Here is a 19,365-nt window from a genome sequence, read left to right on the forward strand (position 1 = left end):
CTCAGCCCTGCCTCATCCAGCCAGAGTCCCCCAGTGCCCTCATCCCTGCCTCACCCAGTCACCGCAGCATCCAGCCTCAGTCCCCCAGTCCCCTCAGCCCCGCCTCATCCAGCTGGAATCCCCCAGTCTCCTCAGCCCCACAGGGGAAGGCAGTTGGGGGCTACTGGGCCGGCAGGAGAGGGCAGTTGGGGATGATTATGCTGGTAGGGGAGCAGTTAGGCATCAATCAGGCCAGCAGGAGCGGTTAGGGGGCGTGGCAGGCAGAGTGGTTAGGGGCAATCAGGCAGGCAGGCAGGCAAGTGGTTAGGAACCAGCAGTCCCAGATTGTGAGAGGGATGTCCGACTGCTGGTTTAGGCCCTATCCAGGGATCAGACCTAAACCAGCAGTCGGCCATCCCCTGAGGGGGTCCCAGATTGGAAAGGGTGCAGGCTGGGCTGGGGGACACCTCCCCCCATGCACGAATTTCATGCACCATGCCTCTAGTATATATCTACACTAATAAAAGAGAGAGATGCAAATTGACCATACCTCCCCAATGCCCATCAGCCAATCAGGAGTGAGTATGCAAATTATCCCAACAAAGATGGTGGGTTAATTTGCATATGAAGGTGGGGAATGGCCGGGCAGGGCGGGACGCCTGCTATGAGGGGGAGGGTGGGGGGTGGAGGGAGCGGTGCTCTGGCCAGGAGCGAAGACTTGCAGGCTCCTGGGCAGTGGCTGGAAGTGAAGACTTGCAAAGGCTCCCAGGCAGCCCGGAGCGAAGCCAGGGGAAGTAAAGCCTATTCTTGCACCAATCTTCCTGCAACGGGCCTCTAGTATATCCCTATATGTATACTAGAGGCCTGGTGCATGAAAATTCATGCACTGGAGTGGGGGGGGTCCCTCAGCCCGGCCTGACCCCTCTCACAGTCCAGGAGCCCTCAGGGGTGGGAGATGACCCAGCAATCAGGGGAAGGCAACGCCCCATCACACCTCTGCTGCTGCCACTGCTGGCAGCACAAGCCTCGGCTAGCCCTGGTTACCTGAGTCTCAGGTGGCCCTGGGTGGCTGGGCAGCTGCCATCCAAGGCTTGCCTGTGCCCCGGGTGTCAGCTGGGCAGCTGATATCTGAGGTTTGCCTGTGCCTCGGGCTGGCCCTGGGCAGCTGTGGGGCTGAGGGGACTGGGGGACTCTGGAGGCAGGCTCACAGAGTGGCTGAACCTGCCTGGGGTGGGCCTGGCTGTGCCATGTGCCTGCTGCCCTGGCAGGGCTGAGGGGACTGGGGTCACCATCTTGTGGCTGTGGGTGCTGCCATCTTTGAGGGCGTGCCAGTCCATTAGCATATTCCTTCCTTATTGGCTGTGGGCACTGCCATCTTTTGTGAGGGTGCGATGGTCAATTAGCATATTCCCTCTTTATTAGATAGGAGATATACTGTATGTATATATATATATATATATATATATATATATATATATATATATAGTGTGTGTGTGTATGTGTGTGTGTGGTTTATTTTGTTTGTTGTCTGTCTCCCCACTAGGATTTAAGTTCTATAAGGACAGAATTTTTTGTACACTGCTATTTTCCCCACACTGGAACAATTCCTGGAACCTAGTGTATGGTCAGTTAATTTACTTTTTCCATTTTACTGATGAGGGAATTCAGGCAAGGATGTCAACTAAGCACTGTGCTAAATAGTGGGGATGAAGACAGAAATTATTCAATTAGAACATGTTCTTGTCCTCAAGGAGCTCTCAGTCCAGTAGAGGAGAAGCAGAGAGGCCCCATGAAGAGAAAAAGGGAGGTGAAGGGCAAAATTGTCAGAGCTGGACCGATAGTGGCAGGTTAGAAGCAGAGATCAGAATAATGAGCAACAGAGACTGACAATACAAAACAAGGTCAGAAATAGAAAGTAAATAGCTCTGCGATCTGGGGAACCTAAACCTTAGGGATCTTAGGGGACAGCCTCAGTTTAGAAAGTAGCTGGTTCAGATTAGTGCCAAATACACTTCAATTCCACAGTGGTTTTGAAGGCTTAAGTCCTCAAAATTAAAGGGTCATGGAGTGTGGCAGGAGGTCCAAGTGGCTTTTGAAGAGTCCAGGAGAGTGATCACAAGAGAAATAATATATTTTAAAATATGTAAACAAGTAGGAAGTATGTTTAAAGTATGCCAGGCCTGAAAAACACAAAACCACATTCTACATGTTTCAACCAAGGAAGAAGTTGGTCTTGTTTCCCTGGTCTCCCTCTCCGAGCTCCCTGCGGGGTCAGAGACCTCAGTGAGCGGTGGGGCGGGGCAGGGCGGGGCGGGGTGCACACAGCAGGGAGAGAAAGAGGACGCCCTCCAGCCTGTGTGCTGCCACCTGCAGAGACAGCTGCTGGAACAGGACAGAAACGTTCCTTTTCAGTTGATTACTACTCTGGGTTGGACTTTTAAATGACTGACTAGAGATTGCTTCTGTTGTCATTTTTGAATTAAAGTGACTGTAGGACTTAATAATGATCAAAGTGACCTGAGTTCTCACCCAGAGGCAGGAGAAGAAATCCCTCTGGGTAAATTTGAGAGACAAAGGTAAAGTTAATTTTAATTACATTTCATGAGTCCTGCTTAGTTCAACATACTGATGCCACAAGAAGAGCTTCCTATTTAAAAGCCACCCCTCCCTTTCACCAACTTTTTTGGGTAATGAAAACTTGACCTGATTACAATTGGGAGAAGAATAAATACCACATTTCTTACCTTGATCCTTTTTCTTTAGCGGCGCTTTTGCTAACAGCAGTATTTCGTCCAGAAGCAGGTTCCGATTTCTCTTCTGTGGGAGATCCAAATCCAGCACTAAAATAATAACTATTTTTTCTTGTCATATGTAAAAAACCACAACCAATTTCAATCATATGGAAAATACATGACATTTGAAGGCATTTAATAGTTTATAAGGTATTTTCACTTCTTTTATATGCTTTGATTCCTTTCACAATTACAAAGCAGGGCACCAGGCATTCTTTCATTTACAGATGAAGAAACTAAGCTTGCTCACAGACTCTAACTCATGTGCTCAAGACCTCACTGTGGTTCACAGCAGACAGAAAATCAAACCAGGTTTCCTGCCTCCTTTTCCAGAGATCTTTTCCATAGCTATTTAAAAAAACAATTACGAAGTTACATTACTCTAAGAAGAATCAAAGAATGGTTGCCAAAATCTATTTTTTTTACTCCCTAATTAAGAGGAGAATTATTTGAATATAGATAAAAGATCATTTTCTTACCTGGCCTTTTCTTTACTAGCTCTTCTTAAAGAAGAGGAAGAAGAAATACTTCGCCCATAACCAATGTCTGAGGATTTATCTTCCGTAGATGGAGGTGGAGAACTACAATTTTACATATTTGAAATTATGGATGAATTAAAATAATTTACTCATTAATATTGGCTTTGTCCTACAAAACAGATTTCTTCCCTGGAAATCATATTTGGAGTTGACTCTTAACAGTGACATTAATTTAAAAGCATAAAGGAGAGGTTAAAATAAGACAAGAAATATTATAAAGCTTTCCATGAACTAGAATAAGACATATTTTTATAAAATGTGTCTCATAAAATGTGTTATAGAGATACATGTGACTACTTAAAGAAGGATGTTGGACACCTGCATACAGTTCTGGAGAGTTGCTTGGTTTGCTCCTATCTAGTTATACATTCTTCAGTTACGTCATGTCACCAGAAAAGTAAGAAGCCCTGGCTGCTGAAATACACATGGGGTTGACTGGTAACACGGAGTCAGAGGGAAAACCATGGTGCTATTCCTGACTTTACTATGTCAGGCTATGAATTTATGGATCAGTGTTTATTTTCATGGTGCCTGATATACAGGGGAAAGGAAAGATACCATACTGGGGATCTTTACATAAGTCACATGATGATGGACAAGCAAAAGTGTATGTGCTTCCCTACATCTCTCTTTCCCCCAAAGACTCACACATCAGATTTACTGTTAACCAAGAGTACAGTACGTAGGTCATTTGGTTCTTGTAAGCAGAGATCCTTCAAAGGCCAAAATTTGGTGCCAGGATTTATCTGTGGATAATTTAAAGATTGTAAAGTAATATCAGCATGGGTTATATTTTTAATATGATTGCCGTTACAATATGTTCTCAACAGTCTGAGGTGTGTGATTTTACACACACACACACACACACACACACACACACATACACACACACTTAGAAATAGGAACCTGGGGTTGTGGACATCTTGCCTTTGAGCAGGATATATCTCTACAGTTCCCCACAATCTCTGTTGCTTTATTCTCAGCTATTTCACACCATAATGATCAATTTGGCCCCTGAAAGTATCTGAGTTTACAAATCCATCTATATACATAAGGGAGAACTTATTGTCTGAAAGAGTAACTAGTTACTAAACAGATTACAAAAAAGTTGTGAGACTATCTGAAAATAGGTTAGAGTAGACAAAGCTCTACACTATCAATTTTATGAGCCTGGTGAAGGAGATTAGACCAGATCACCTTCTGAGGTCATTTCCAACTAGTTAGATTCCTCTCTCCTCCAAGATGCTTTTCCTGGTCCTTTTAAAATAAGACAGATCATTTCATTCTTCTGCCAAGGTTTCCCAGTTCATTCAGAGTAAAGGCCAAAATCCTTCTAATGGTCTACATGACCTGGACTCTCTTCATCTCTGATCTACTCTCCACTCTTCTGCCCCTTGGTTCCCTCAGCTCCAGCTGCACTGACTTCGCTATTTCTTAAATATGCCAAGTGTGTTTACACCTGATGGCTTCTGTACCAGTTTCCTCTGCCTACAAAGCTCTTCCCCCAGATATCCCCGTGGCTAAGACCTGCACCTTCTTCAACTTTTTGCTCAGGTATTACCTCTTAGTGAGGCCTCCCTGACCACAATTTTGAAAATTACAACCATCAACCCCAGTCCTCCCCAGCACTACAGAGCCCCCTTATCCTGCCTCTGCTCTACTTACCTCTCCCTGGTAGCTCTTATTTTAATTATGTGATGTAATTTATTTAGTTGTGATGTTTATTGTTTATTGTCTGCCTCTTCCCACTGGTGCCATGGGAGTAGAGATCCTTGACTCTTTTGTTCACTGACATATTCAAAGCCTACAATACTAGAAATTTAATATTTACTGAATGAACCAGAGAATTCTTCTTTATAAAGGATATTGTCTCCTTAACTTTTAAAAAAACTCATGAACAAGATAAAATTTTTCATCATTTTCTGATCCATGGCAATGATTTTCTAATATGTTCTTTGTTCGTTTTTCTGCTCTTCTCCCTCATTTTTCTTAAAGCATCTTTATACTACTATTGTGCCATTTTTAAAAAAATTAATCATCGATGAGATGAGCTTCCTCAGAGCCATGACTTCTCAGCAGTTTGTATGTGCATTATAAGCGTTTGTGCCATGTTATGGTGGTGATGGAGGCCAGGGAAAGCAGAAGCAAGAGCTAGAGTAAAATTTTAGTATAGCTATTTTTCGTTATCCAAAATACCTCTAATTCTGTTACTATGATAGAGTGTTTCCTGCAAATGTGGCTTAGCTATGGGGTTCTTATTATGGCCCTGTCTCCTCTGCTTCTTTGGACCAATTCGGCCCAAGAGGACTTCTGCTGCCAGCCTTGCCCACCCCAGCTCCTGGTCCTGCACTCACCTGGAACAGTTTTCCATTTGTACTTATGAGTTCTCCCATCACCTCAGGAAGTAGATTAAAAATATATATATATATTTCAGAGAGGAAGCAAGAGAAACATCAATGATGAGAGAGAATCATCTGTACACCCCACACTGGGGATTGAGCCCATAACCCAGGCATGTGCCCTGACCAAGAATCGAACCGTAACCTCCTGGTTCATAGGTTGACACTCAACCACAGGGCCACAGAGCTGGGCAGGAAGTAGATATTTTTATGGTATTTTCTGAGATCTGCCACCACCAGCTCTCTTGTGCTTTCTTTTTCCTTTTCATTCTTCCTTTTGAACAGCTTCTGCCTGATTTCAGGGATTTTTAGTAACTTTTAAATTTGTTTGAAATCTGAGGATCATATATGTTTCTTAGTTTTGCCTAAAATGGAATCTGTGGATTTTAAAATGTTCTTAATTTTTCTTATTGCTTTTGCTTTTGGTTTCCAGAAGAAGCAGAAAACACTGGCTTAAGCAGCAATGCCAAAAAGTCAAGATTCTAATTTTTAGCTTCCCATTTCTGTCAACATTAACACTGAATTGCAGTGTAAGTTGTTTTAAAAATCATAATCAGAAATGCAGTTAAGTAAAACATTATTCTTCTACATTACATTTTAAAATCCAGTACTACAATTTGATTAATTTCAATTACATGATGATAAAATTAAAAACTTATACTTATGTCCTTATCACTAATATTGAGCCCTGGAAATAACAGAACCCCAAAATGAAAATGCTAGTCCTTTCATATCTTCTCTGAAACTTGAACTAACATAGCAAGCTGATTTAAGTAAAAGTAATCAGATTCTAGTTAAAAGTATATACAAAGGCAAAATCTTGTAGCCAGACAAAGTTAAGGATGAAGTTCTGATTCCCAAGTGTCAGTGTGTAAAAATAAAAAATGTTAGGTGGTTACGAAATTGCAATGTAATGGCATCATGATTAAGGAAAAAATTCTTATCATACATACATACTAAAATACAAGTCAGTGCTCCCACTTACCCGGCCATAATCATAGAAGCCGTCACTAATGATGTTACTTGATGACAAGTAGCCAGTCTGGCTGTATTTCAGAGACAGGTGGTTGTTGAGCAATTTGTTATAAGCTACCTCACTGAATTTATTTTTTCGACTTACTGATAGATTAATTTCTTCAAGGATATCTAAAGCCCTGTCAATAAAAGCAAAAGGCATTATTTGCTTTATATAAGCCACCCAACATTAAGTTCTCATTTATCTACCTAGCCAAGATCCTGAATGCAATGGAAAGGTTATAGCCATCCCACCCTTTTAGATAAAGTAATATTGTCAGTTATGAAGACAAATCAGTCTTTCTGAGAACATATATACCTTGTAGTGACTCATATTCAAAGATTTGAAAAGGACACTTTCAGAAAAAAAACCATTCTTCATTTAAAGCAAAATTAGTATTTAACTCTAACTTTTGCAACTAAGCAGGCAATATATATAGAGAATAAAAATTTTAGAAATAGGGTAATCCTGTCTGTGAAACCTAACAACCCTATTGATATGCTAAAAACCCTGTCTGTCATTGGTAAGGAACCGGATCTGGGGAGGCTGGCTAAATGTTGGGTTCTGATGGAAAGATTTGGGTCCGGGAAGGAGCAAAATGGAATGGTCATCAGGGCTCACCCATTTTATTTTAGAAAGTTGAGGGACAGATAGGATTGTGTTACAATAGTTGAGGAAAATGAAAGAAGCATTTCTCAAGATGAAAAAGTGGAAAAGGAAATGTTGGACATGATTTTATAAAGGTGGGGAGGAGGGAAGGACCTTCCTTCCACCAGGCAGTCCCTCCCTTGCTGTGACCTGCAGCACCCTGAGCGCTCCGTAGACCTGAGAGGGGGAGTGTAGACTGCCTGACCTTCCTTTGGCCTGAAAAGTGTGCTCTTCATCTTCGGCTCTTCATCTGAGCCAGAAACTTGAGACAGCTCCACTCACCCGAGCCTGCATAATTCAGCGGCCATCAGCTCATCGCTGGCACAGACCATCACAGCCCAGCTGGCATGCCTTCTGACTTCATCGTTCTTGGAGCGCAGGAGCTCTATGAGGGGCTCCAATCCACCTGAATTTCTTAACTAAAAGTGGACACCAACATTGTATGCCTTAGGAGTCCAGAATATAAGCATTATGCTTTTCAAAAAAAAATCTCATTATTATATTGTTTAAAGGTTGCAACTATGTAAAAACATTTTAAGATATTAAATTTATTAAATTTAGGGGGCAAAATCAATCACAAACCCTTACAAACAAAATCTCAATTTTCTGTTCAAAGTCAAGAAGAGGCCACAGTAATCGAGGGAGATCACGGTGATTTTGCACAGCATGGGGGCTGGGGAAAGAGCCATCGTCTCACTCCCACAAGTGGGATGCCCTGTGGGCTCAATACTGAATGTCCATTTGGCCCCAAGGTAGACCAAGAAGTCCTTGTTTCTGGAAGGGGTTTTGCAAATGTAATTAAGTTAACGATGATGTCCTGTATTATTAGATAGGCCCAATGTAATCATAAAGGTCTTTAAAGTGGGAGACAAGAGTAGCAGGAGCAGAGAAAGGGGACAAGTGGAACCAGAAATTAGAGTGATGAGGAAGGGGCCATGGCCAAGGGATGCACAAAGGCCAGAAAATGAGTTTTCCTCTGAAGTCTCCAGAAGGAACACAGCTCTGCCAACACTTTGATTTTAGCCCATTTTCAGATTTCTGACCTTCCAAACTGTAAGGCAGTGGATTTGTATTGCTTTAAGTCACTAAGTCGTGGTGATTTGTTATGGCAGGAAAAGGAAACTAATACAGTCCCCAAGGCTGGACAGGAGGAACTGCTGGAGGCAAGGGTCACCCGTGTCTGTGGACACTGTACTGAGTTGGCAGTGTGGCCAAAGCAATACTGAGCAATTCCCTAGAAAGAGACCAGTTTCTGTTGTCCTTACAGAGTGTCTTTTCTTTATTTCTCCAAAAAGCAAAAAAAGAGAAGAAAGTAATAAGATAACTGGACAGAACTATATTACATTATTAAAATAAATTACTTATGTATAAAATTATTCCAACCAGAAAAAGAGATTTATGTAGGGAGTGGCTATAGGGTTAAGCCTCAGACTGACCTGTGGCAGGGCCACAAACAAGTCCCAGCTTGCAGAGCAGAGCCCTCCTAGCATAATTAAGCTTAACCTTATAGTCCTCCCTAGTTCCTTCCTAGGTAGCTAATGGGCTGTGGGTGGTGCAGCAAGTGCTGCCAAAACAAGGTGAAACTCGCAAGAACATTGTAAACATGTTGACCACTTCCCTTGTTTTGCTTTGTGTGCTCTGACTATAAAATAAAGACTTGGCTTGCAGGCCGTGGAACTGTCTCTCCACCAGAGAAGCAGCGTCCCACAGAGCCCCAGCTGTATTCTCTTGTCTGTCTTCTTTAATCCTTCACTGCCCCTCCTCAGGTTCACCAAACCTGCCCGTGCTGGATGTGGCACAGATTTGATAGCTCTTCTCACTGTCTGAAATGCAGTACTCTATATCTGAGCCCAGAACACAAAAATAATATCCTGCAGGCCTGTATATGTGGTGCCTAAAGACAAGAGTCCCCGTGGAACAGGATCTACTTTCAGTCATTTCCTTCTCAAACAAAGGGGCTCCAGCAGAGACTACATGGCAGAATATGTGACTTGGGCAGCTTAGAAGAATATCCTGAAGCATCTTATATGTAGCAGGCCAAATTTCTGAACACTTTTACTTCTGAGTAAAACACAAAATATGTAGAAATCTAACTCCATGTGTTCTTTTGTCAAAGACATAATTATTTATTCACCCCTCCACTCACTCCTCCAGTCCTCCATACATTCCTTCATTTTATTTACTCATTCGTTTCACAACTGTTTATTCAGCATACTCTATGTGCCAGGTGTGTGTTAATGACATGGACGCAAGGAAGAAAGCCCTCAGTTCCTTTCCCTAAAGAAGCTTATTATCATCTTTCATAAGAGATCCATAGAGTGTAAAACAGAGGACCAGGGAGGCCCCGAGGGTGTACTGGGAGCACAGAGGAGGATGCGCCTAAGTTTGAAGGCTGAAGGAAGAACTCATAAAAGAAGATGGCTGAGCTGGGATTTAAAGGAGAAAACTGAAGTTTATCAGGATGACAAAAGTGAAGCTCGCTTGCCAAGCAGAGGAAACTAGAAGGTATAAATAAGAGAATAGGGCACACTGACAGAATTACAAATAGCACAGAGGTCCACTTTGGAAGAGACTTCAGGCTCACGGAGGGCCCTCGCATGTCACTCTAAGCAGCTCAACTTTTACCATAGGCAGTAGCACACCACCAGGGACTTGCAATGACGTGAGGAGGCTCATATATTTGGAAGGTCAGTCTGGAGGAAATCTGGGAATAGGAGGTGACAGGGGTAGGGAGAGCATTAAAGAACAAGCTGCAATATTCCAGGAAATAGATGGACTACTCTGCAAGCTGCATAGAGGTATGACCAAGATATTTCTGTTTATCACTGTATCCCCCATCCCTAGCATAGTTCCTGGCACATGGTAGATGGTAAATAAATATTTGGTGACTACCTTACTACTTTACTGGATGAATACAAATGAACTGAGTTAATGGGCACAAAGAAGGGAGATAGAACAGATATGTAAGGGACAGAAGAGGAAAGAGTTGATAGCTGTCTGGGCAGATAGCACAGTGTGAGAGGATGGGCTCTGACCTTGATCTAACACATACCATGTTGGCTTGGAGCACAGTATTTATTTAAGCCTCACTGTTCTCATCTATAAAACAGGAATTACAAACATACCTATTTCAAGTGGGGCTTAAATGAATGTAAAGTGCTTAGCACAGTGCTTGGCACATAGTAAGTACTCAATAAATGATAGTTATTGTCACTTACATTGAAGAAAGAGGAACAAAGTGCTAGGCTGTTTGAATGAGTGCCAGGGTGACAAATGAATATGAGAAAAGCAAGAAATAAAGGGAGGTTTGTAGGATTATATTTAAATCTTTATGAAGATATAATAGAGTTAACCACAAGGACCAAACACACTTTTATGTGATGGACTTGTAGAAAATGCAATTCTATGTTTTAAAATTTTGCAATATGAGAAACAAGAGAATATGTATAACTCACATGTGTAATTTTAAGAATCACAGTGAAAAGCATACCTGTTCGTCTACCACCAGCTTAAGAAATGGCACATTTCAATATCCTTGAACCCCTGGGTGCTCCTCTGAATCACACCTACACCCTTAGTCCCCCAAGGGGAAACCACTTTTTTGATCGTGGGGTTGATCACTGATCATTCTTTTTCTTTTCTTTATAGTTTTAACTGGTATGTATGTATGTATGTATGTATGTATGTATGTATGCCTAAACAACTTCTTAGCTTCATTAGCACATTTCTGAATGGTATATAAATAGAATCATAAGATACATTCTTCACAACTAGCTTTTTAGCATTAACCTTGTTGATATTCATCTCTGCTGTTGTCTGTAGCAAAATTCATTCATTTTTTACTGATGTGAGATCCCATTTTATGAATATGCCATAACTTATTCACCCACTCTCTTAACAGTTGGACAACTGGTTTGTTTCCAGTTATTTAGATATTATAAACAATGCTTCTTGTAGCATAGAGGCAAGGGATTGTCTTAGGAATATATACTTAGAAACAGAACTGCCGGTCTACAAGGTCTGCACACATTCTTTGCTAGATAATGCCCGTTTGTTTTCCAAAGCGTTGCACCAATTTTGAAAGACTTAAATGATGGATCAGTTCAAATATTTGAAAATGTTTCACATTAATCCACCCATAAGTAATGACCAGAAAAATGAGAGCAAATGTTATGAAAACACTCACCTCTGCCCGGGCCTCAACATCACACGCAATCGCAGCGATGGTGAGAGCGGCTTTGCTCTGCACGACCATATTCGCAGAATGCAGCGGGCCGATGAGGGCGTGCATGATGTCGCGGCTCTGGATGCTCACACGCAGAGCCTCCTGCATTGCCATATTCGTCAGTACAGTGGCGGCGTTGGCCACGGCTCCATCTCGTTTACTGGACAGAACGTTTACTAATGGATCAATACCATCAGCTTCAGCAGCAGCACTGGGTAAACAAAGGCGAAATGAGTGTCATTCATCCAAGTTCAAGAAATTATTTTTGGAGTGTACAACCGAGCTTATAAAACAAATGAGTACATAAATGCAGTTTTAGAAAGAAATTAATTTACAATGCAATGAGCCCAGAATTGAGGCTCTAGTCATTTAAATGAAGTTTGGGGAAATGTCAGATATTAGTGAATTTAAATAATTCTTTTCCTATATCTACAGCATTGGTTATAGAAAAATGTATGACTACTTCTTAGAAAATCTACTGCTGTTCATTTTTTAAAATCAGTGATACATATAAGATCAAGGCAATTCTATTCAAAGAAAGTCTCTTGAAATATTCCCAACCAGCAAGAAAATAAAGCTTTAAATATGATGAATCAGTGAGCATGGGAACTCTGATTCAGTTAAAATACTTTAGCCGATCTTTCCCCTTTTCAGATTAGGTTGATAATTATAAGCAGAAGTTAACACATTTGAAGGCATCAACCATTTTGCATGTGAATATTGGTTTTATAAGTAAACAGCAAAAGTCAAAGTCATGACATTGACATAAATAAATATATAATTTCAATTATATAGGCATATTCAGTTGCTAAATTTCTGATTTCTAGTATAAAAAGACTACATTATCCATTAACATATTAACATTATCTCACAGTTAGAAAGACTAAATCTCCTTTTAAGAACAACATGTTTTCTATAATCCTTGCTTCATAAAAAGTTTAAAAGCTCATAAAATAGTAAAAATAAAAGAGATAATTTTAATGAGTGGAAGACGATTTAATTATGTGTTGTAATGTTTGAAATGGCTTCAAATAAGAGATGTTCTAAGCAATAAGATATATAGAGCATCCTGGTTTTAAAGGAATTCCCAGAATTGTGAGCTAAAATCCAAGTAAATAATCATGGGAATAGAGGTAATCAAGACAATAAAAGCATACTTGAGACTTCAATAATAACATCTCTTTTAAGTTTATATTTGACACATTTTTTCATTTAAGATCATGTTAATTACCAACACTGAAAAAAAATAACATGATCTCACTCATTTGTGGATTATAATGAGCAACATAAACCAATGAACAAAAATAGATCTAGAGACAGAGAAGCATCGATCAGATGCTCAAACCTCAAATGGAAGGCAGTGGAGGGCGGGACTAAGGGAGAGAGATCAACCAAAGGACTTGTATGCATGCATATAAGTATAACCAATGGATATAGACACCGGGGGGTGAGGGCATGAGTAGGGTGATGGGGGGACAATGGTGCGATAAGGACACATTTGTAATACCTTAATCAATAAAGGGAAAAAAAAGAAAGAAAGAAATAAGTGAGGCTATATGATTTAGCCCATCACCCTGTATGCTGATTAACTGATTTAAATTGGCACTGTCACTTAAATTTGCTGATTGTAAAAAATTGACAACTTCAAGAATAGAAGTTATCACAATTGTCCAGAAAACAAATTCTTGATAAGGAGACTGATAGTTCTCTGGGAAAGAAGCTATGATTGTGGCACAAGCCAGCTCTGCAGAAGCCTGAACAGCAGAGACTGGGTACAGAAGTGACAAGAGGTGGCAGCTCTGGAGAGTAAGTCTCAGTTGATGTTAACCTTGAAGGCACCTCCCACCCTGGTTGATATACACTGAGTGTCCAGATTATTATGATCTCTGAATGCATAATAATGTGGCCACTCAGTGTATATCCTATATAATAAAAGGCTAATATGCAAATTGTCCCCTCGACCAGGAGTTTGACCAGCAGGCAGGCTGGCCAACTGCCCATGTCCCCTCCCCCTGGCCAGGCTGGCCGGACCCCAACCATGCACAAATTCATGCACCGGGCCTCATTATATATATATATATATATATATATATATATATATATATATATACACACACACACACACACACACACACACACACACTAACACACTAAGTGGCCAGATTATTATGCGTTCAGAGATCATAATAATCTGGCCACTCAGTGTAAATCCACCCAGAAAACACACCATACTGATACCAAGGCTAAGTCAGCGCTTATTTCCATTTCTTCCACATTTGATGTATATTTAACTCTTCCTGTGACATCTCAGAGAAGGCATCCCTGAAAACTAAAGTTTGGTTAGATGACATTTAACCCCAATTCATTGATATAAAGACATTGGGAGGAAGGCCCACAACATCTCACTATGATGACCTGATGGTTAGCATTTAATTTCCTGTCTTAGGGGATAAAATAAACACATTTAATATAATTTCACTTTTAATTCTCTCTCATATTATTAATTGACTTGGCAGTCTTTTGATTTTATACATAAGGGGAAATTTGGGAGCTCTAATACATTTGTTTATCGGAAACTTATATTCAACTTATAGTTGAAACACTGAATTAAAAAAAACTTCCAGCAAGAATTTCAAATGGTTAATGTTTTCTGATTAATTAATATATACTTAAACCTTTCCAAAAAGTCATTTTTCCTTTGACTTATTTTTCAGGTACTTATTTTTTTTTTTTAATAAATCTTTATTCAGGTTATTACAATTATTTCTCCTTTTTCCCCCCATAGCTCCCCTCCACCCATTTCCCACCCCACCTTCTGCCCTTACCTCCCCCCCACTGTCCTCATCCATAGGTGTATGATTTTTGTCCATTCTCTTCATGAACCCCCCATACCCCTTTCCCCCTGAGAATTATCCATCCACTCCCTTTCTATGCCACTGATTCTATTATATTCACCAGATTATTCTGTTCCTCAGGTTTTTAATTCACTTGATTTTTAGATTCACTTGTTGATAGATATGTATTTGTTGTTCATAACTTTTATCTTTACGTTTTTCTTCTTCTTCCTCTTCTTAAAGAATACCTTTCAGCATTTCATATAATACTGGTTTGGTGGTGATGAACTCCTTCAGCTTTTTCTTATCTGTGAAGCTCTTTATCTGCCCTTCAATTCTGAATGATAGCTTTGCTGGGTAGAGTAATCTTGGTTGTAGGTTCTTGCTATTCATCACATTGAAAATTTCTTGCCACTCCCGTCTGGCCTGCATAGTTTCTGTTGAGAAGTCAGCTGACAGTCATATGGGTGCTCCCTTGTAGGTAATTAACTGTTTTTCTCTTGCTGCTTTTAATATTCTCTCTTTGTCTTTTGCTCTTGGCATTTTAATTATGATGTGTCTTGGTGTGGTCCTCTTTGGATTCCTTTTGTTTGGGGTTCTGTGGGCTTCCTGGACTTGTAAGTCTATTTCTTTCACCAGGTGGGGGAAGTTTTCGGTCATTATTTCTTCAAATAGGTTTTCAGTATCTTGCTCTCTCTCTTCTTCTGGCACCCCCATAATTCTGATGTTGGTATGCTTGAAGTTGTCCCAGAGTCTTCTTACATTATCTTCAACTTTTTGGATTTTTTTTTTGGCTTTTTGCTTTTTCGGTTGAGTGTTTTTTGCTTCTTTGTATTTCAATTCTTTGACTTGATTCTTGTGTTCCTCTATTCTGTTTCTGGGTCTCTGTATAATATTTTTTATTTCAGTCAGTGTATGTTTAATTTCTAGTTGGTCCTTTTTCATACCTTCAAGGGTCTCGTTATATTTATCGGCCTTTTCTAGGATATTCTTAAAAAGTCTTATAACCGTGGTTTTGAATTCTATATCCAGTCGTTTGTTTTCCTCCATTTCTTTCGTTTGTGATCTGATTCTTTGACCCCACATTTTCACTGATTCCCTGAGTTGGTAAGGTAGATATTTGTGCTAGGTTTCCAATATGGCCCAGTGGGTCTGCTTCCCCAGTTAACCTGAGGTGGACACTCTTGGTGCACCCCTTTTTGGACTGTGTGTACAGTCTTGTTGTAATTAAGTCTTTATTGTTGTTGGTATCACTGGGAAGAATTGACCTCCGGGCCAGTTGGCTGTAAGGATCAGCTGTGTCTATGCTGGGAGAAGTTCGGTGCTGGAGACAGCCTTATAGGATTAGACTTGCCAAATTGCAATAGCCTCTGTGCTCAGCTTGGATGGGGTGGAGTCTCAGTCTTGGCTTCCCGTCAGCCTTGCCCTTGCGCGCATGTGCGCTTTCAGTCCTCCGCCTTCCCCAGCTCGAGTCTCCGCCTGAGAGTCCAGACTCCCCCCACAAGAGCGTGGGTCCCCAGGGGCTCGCCTGCAACTGGGGTTCACTGCAGTCAGAACTGGGGCTCAGTGCCGTCAGGAGCCTCTGACTCCCTTCCACTAGGGAAAGCCTGTGGCAACCTCCGCAGCCTTTGTGCGCACTGGCACGCGCACGCGCTTTCAGTCCTCCGCCTTCCCCGGCTCCCGAGTCTCTGCCCAAGAGTCCAGACTCCCCCCACAAGAGCGTGGGTCCCCAGGGGCTCGCCTGGAACTGGGGTTCACTGCAGTCAGAACTGGGGCTCAGTGCAGTCAGGATCCTCTGACTCCCTTCCACTAGGGAAAGCCTGTGGCAACCTCCGCAGCCTTTGTGCGCACTGGCCCGCGTGCGCCTTCAGACTTCTGCCTTTCCCAGCTCGAGTCTCCGCCCGAGAGTCCAGACTCCCCCCGTAAGAGCGTGGGTCCCCAGGGGTTCGCCCGGAACTGGGGTTCAGTGCAGTCAGAACTGGGGTTCAGTGCGGTCGGAGGCTTCCTTCCCCCTTCCGCCAGAGAAAGTCAGCCAGGCTCTCAGCCGCCCTTCCTCTCTGCGCGCACAAAGCCCCTTTGCCGTACCTCCAATTCTCTGTGAGCTTTTCTCTTTCCTTCTAGTTGTAGAATTTTCACTCAGCCAGCTTTCCTGTGGTTCTGGATGGTGTCCGTTCTGTCTTTTAGTTGTAGTTTTGAAATTGTTGTGTGAGGCAGCAGTTTAGGTGTTTACCTATGCCGCCATCTTGGTTTCTCTTATTTTTCAGGTACTTAATGCAATCAACTCCTTAGACCACTGGTTGGCAAACTGCGGCTCGCGAGCCACATGCGGCTCTTTGGCCCCTTGAGTGTGGCTCTTCCACAAAATACCACAGCCTGGGTGAGTCTATTTTGAAGAAGTGGCGTTAGAAGAAGTTTAAGTTTAAAAAATTTGGCTCTCTAAAGAAATTTCAATCATTGTACTGTTGATACTTGGCTCTGTTGACTAATGAGTTTGCCGACCACTGCCTTAGACCAAATACTTTTTAATTTTTTTTAGGTTTTATTAATTATTTATTATCGAGTGAAGTTGTAGGTAATCATACAGAAATCTTCAACTATGGAATTTTAATATCAATGATTTAATCATCTGCTCTCTTACATCCCTAACAAAATCACTTGGAGAACACTTACATTAGAATAGACACATTTTCCAAAAAGATTTTTATTTTTTTGTGTTCTCTCTCTCTCTCTCTCTCTCTCTCTCTCTCTCTCTCTCTCTCTCTCTCTATATATATATATATATATATATATATATATATTCGGTCACTCCCATCCCCCAGCACATGCCCTCACCCCCTACTGTCAGTGTCCATTGGTTATACTTATCAGCAGCATGGATGGACCTGGAGAGCATTATGCTAAGAGAAATAAACCAGTCGGAAAAAGATAAATATCACATGATCTCACCCATTTGTGGAATATAATGATGAACAAAAGTAGATCCAGAGACATAGAAGCATCGAACAGACTGGGGGAAAGGGATGAGAAAGCAACCAAATGACCAAATACTTATTAGTTGTTAATCTTTATAAACATACTTTGGCTAAAATGCACAAGTCCTTTGTCACACAATAGTTTTTCCTTTGACAATCTTCACTTTTTAAACGATCTTGGGAGTAAAAAAAAAAAAAAAAAAGTACACATGCATCCAGGACAGAAGTGTGCCAGGTAAACGCATACCAATGAGTTCTCAAAGGCTATCTCTTGTGTGGATCAGGGAGCTTTTGGGAAATTTAAGGGATGCATAGGGTCATGCTGTATCATTTTAATTTCTCTTGTTTATAAATAAACAGGCCCTAACCGGTTTGGCTCAGTAGATATAGCGTCGGCCTGTGGACTGAAAGGTCCCAGGTTCGATTCTGGTTGCGGGCACATCCCCAGTGGGGGGTGTGCAGGAGGCAGCGGATCGATGTTTCTCTCTCATCGATGTTTCTAACTCTCTCTCCCTCTCCCTTCCTCTCTGTAAAAAAATCAATAAAATATATTTAAAATAAATAAATAAATAAATGGGGTCATGGAAATCAGGGATTTTCATCAGGTGTGCCTGTGCTCATAGCCTCTCTGCCTTCCTCCTGCACAAAGCCTTGTTTGGCTTTGGTTCATTTATACTCCACCTTCGGCTCTTTTCTTTGCTCTTTATGGAGGCAGTAAAGGGAAGTACATAAAACCTAGCTGTTTAAAAAACCAAAGCTTCTAGTAACACAGTGGAATATAGCTTTTACTAAATCGAACATAACTGCCAGCACAGAGAGACAAATCACAGGCGCACAGCTGGGAGAACCGCTTGTGTGGTACGTACATATCTGCCCATAATTCATGTGCCGTTAGTTCTGTTTACGTGTAAAAACCATCACTGAGATTAAATTATTATGGTAAAAATTCAAGCTCTTATTCTTACCTGAAAAAACTAATTTTAGGTATAAAAGACATTGTTTTATTTTTCCCTGTCTTATATACACACAAGCTGAAGCTTGTCATATTCTAAAACACATTTCAGTTTCCCAGATAGTACAGCGTTATCCAAATGAATGGGACAGAAGTCAAACTGCTTTGTTACAAAATCCAGAATTACAGGGCCATATGTCATCACAATAATCTGAAAATGTTTTCTGATATTTACTGTCATTAGTCTCCATCCAGTTGGAGTTTAATCAAGTAAGAGTTTAAAATGTAAATTGAAAGAAGAACCAAGCTAAAATAAAAAAGGGAATGTACAAAAACATCTGTTTGTACCATTTGATATATGTAAAAAGAAGTGAAGTTTGACATGTCATGTGTATCCAATCTATTACCAAGTCCTGACTATTTTCCACCTCCATATTTCCATATTTCTCAAATCTCTCCCCTTTCCTCATTTCCATCTCTCCCACTGAATCCAATCCACTATGCTCTCTGGTGAATTAGTATAGATACTGTCCTGACAGGTCTCTCTTCTTCCTCTGCAATTCTTTCTCCATCTTACAGCTAAAGTGATCTTTTAAAATTATAAATATAACTAGTGACCCGGTGCACAAAATTCATGCACATTAAAAGGGGATTAATTAGAGGAAATAATTTAATATTGCTATTTGCCCTTTCTCTATAATAGAAGTGTCAGAGATGAAAGAAAATTAGTAAAATGTATATGAAAACCTTCCACCTGTCAGAGTCTGTGGCACACCACGGGACCCAGAGTCATGTCCCTGCCCACCCACATGCACCTCAAAATCGTGTGCATGTGGGTGGGCGCCCCCACCCCCCATTGGGCCAGATCCAAACCTGGCCAGTCCCACCCTTGTCAAGCCCTGCTAGGCAGATGGCATAGCCTCAGGTCCCCCAGCCCAGCACCAGGAGGGGGGCACAGCCTCAGGTCCCCCGTCAAGCCCCGCTGGGCGGGGGAATGGCCTGAGTTACCC

At 41.4% G+C, this 19,365-nt stretch overlaps 1 protein-coding gene across 3 annotated transcripts in view; it reads right to left on the minus strand.

Moving 5' to 3' along the window:
- The window catches only part of ARMC3 (armadillo repeat containing 3), a gene marked incomplete at its 5' end in the record, with an annotated part of 97,915 nt that overhangs the window by 14,590 nt on the left and 63,960 nt on the right, over positions 1–19,365 (minus strand). The window contains 6 exons of one of the 3 annotated variants that reach the window (XM_080666745.1): positions 2,724–2,819; positions 3,251–3,352; positions 3,959–4,056; positions 6,695–6,863; positions 7,655–7,791; positions 11,559–11,808. In XM_080666745.1, the coding sequence (XP_080522871.1) occupies positions 2,724–2,819; positions 3,251–3,352; positions 3,959–4,056; positions 6,695–6,863; positions 7,655–7,791; positions 11,559–11,808 (852 nt within the window). Of the gene's footprint in view, positions 1–2,723; positions 2,841–3,250; positions 3,353–3,958; positions 4,057–6,694; positions 6,864–7,654; positions 7,792–11,558; positions 11,809–19,365 lie in introns of all 3 variants that reach the window. The other 2 variants (XM_080666744.1, XM_080666743.1) reach the window with 2 other exon arrangements.

Source organism: Plecotus auritus (genome assembly GCF_963455305.1).
Source record: "Plecotus auritus genome assembly, chromosome: 1".
Taxonomy (NCBI): Eukaryota; Metazoa; Chordata; class Mammalia; order Chiroptera; family Vespertilionidae; genus Plecotus; species Plecotus auritus.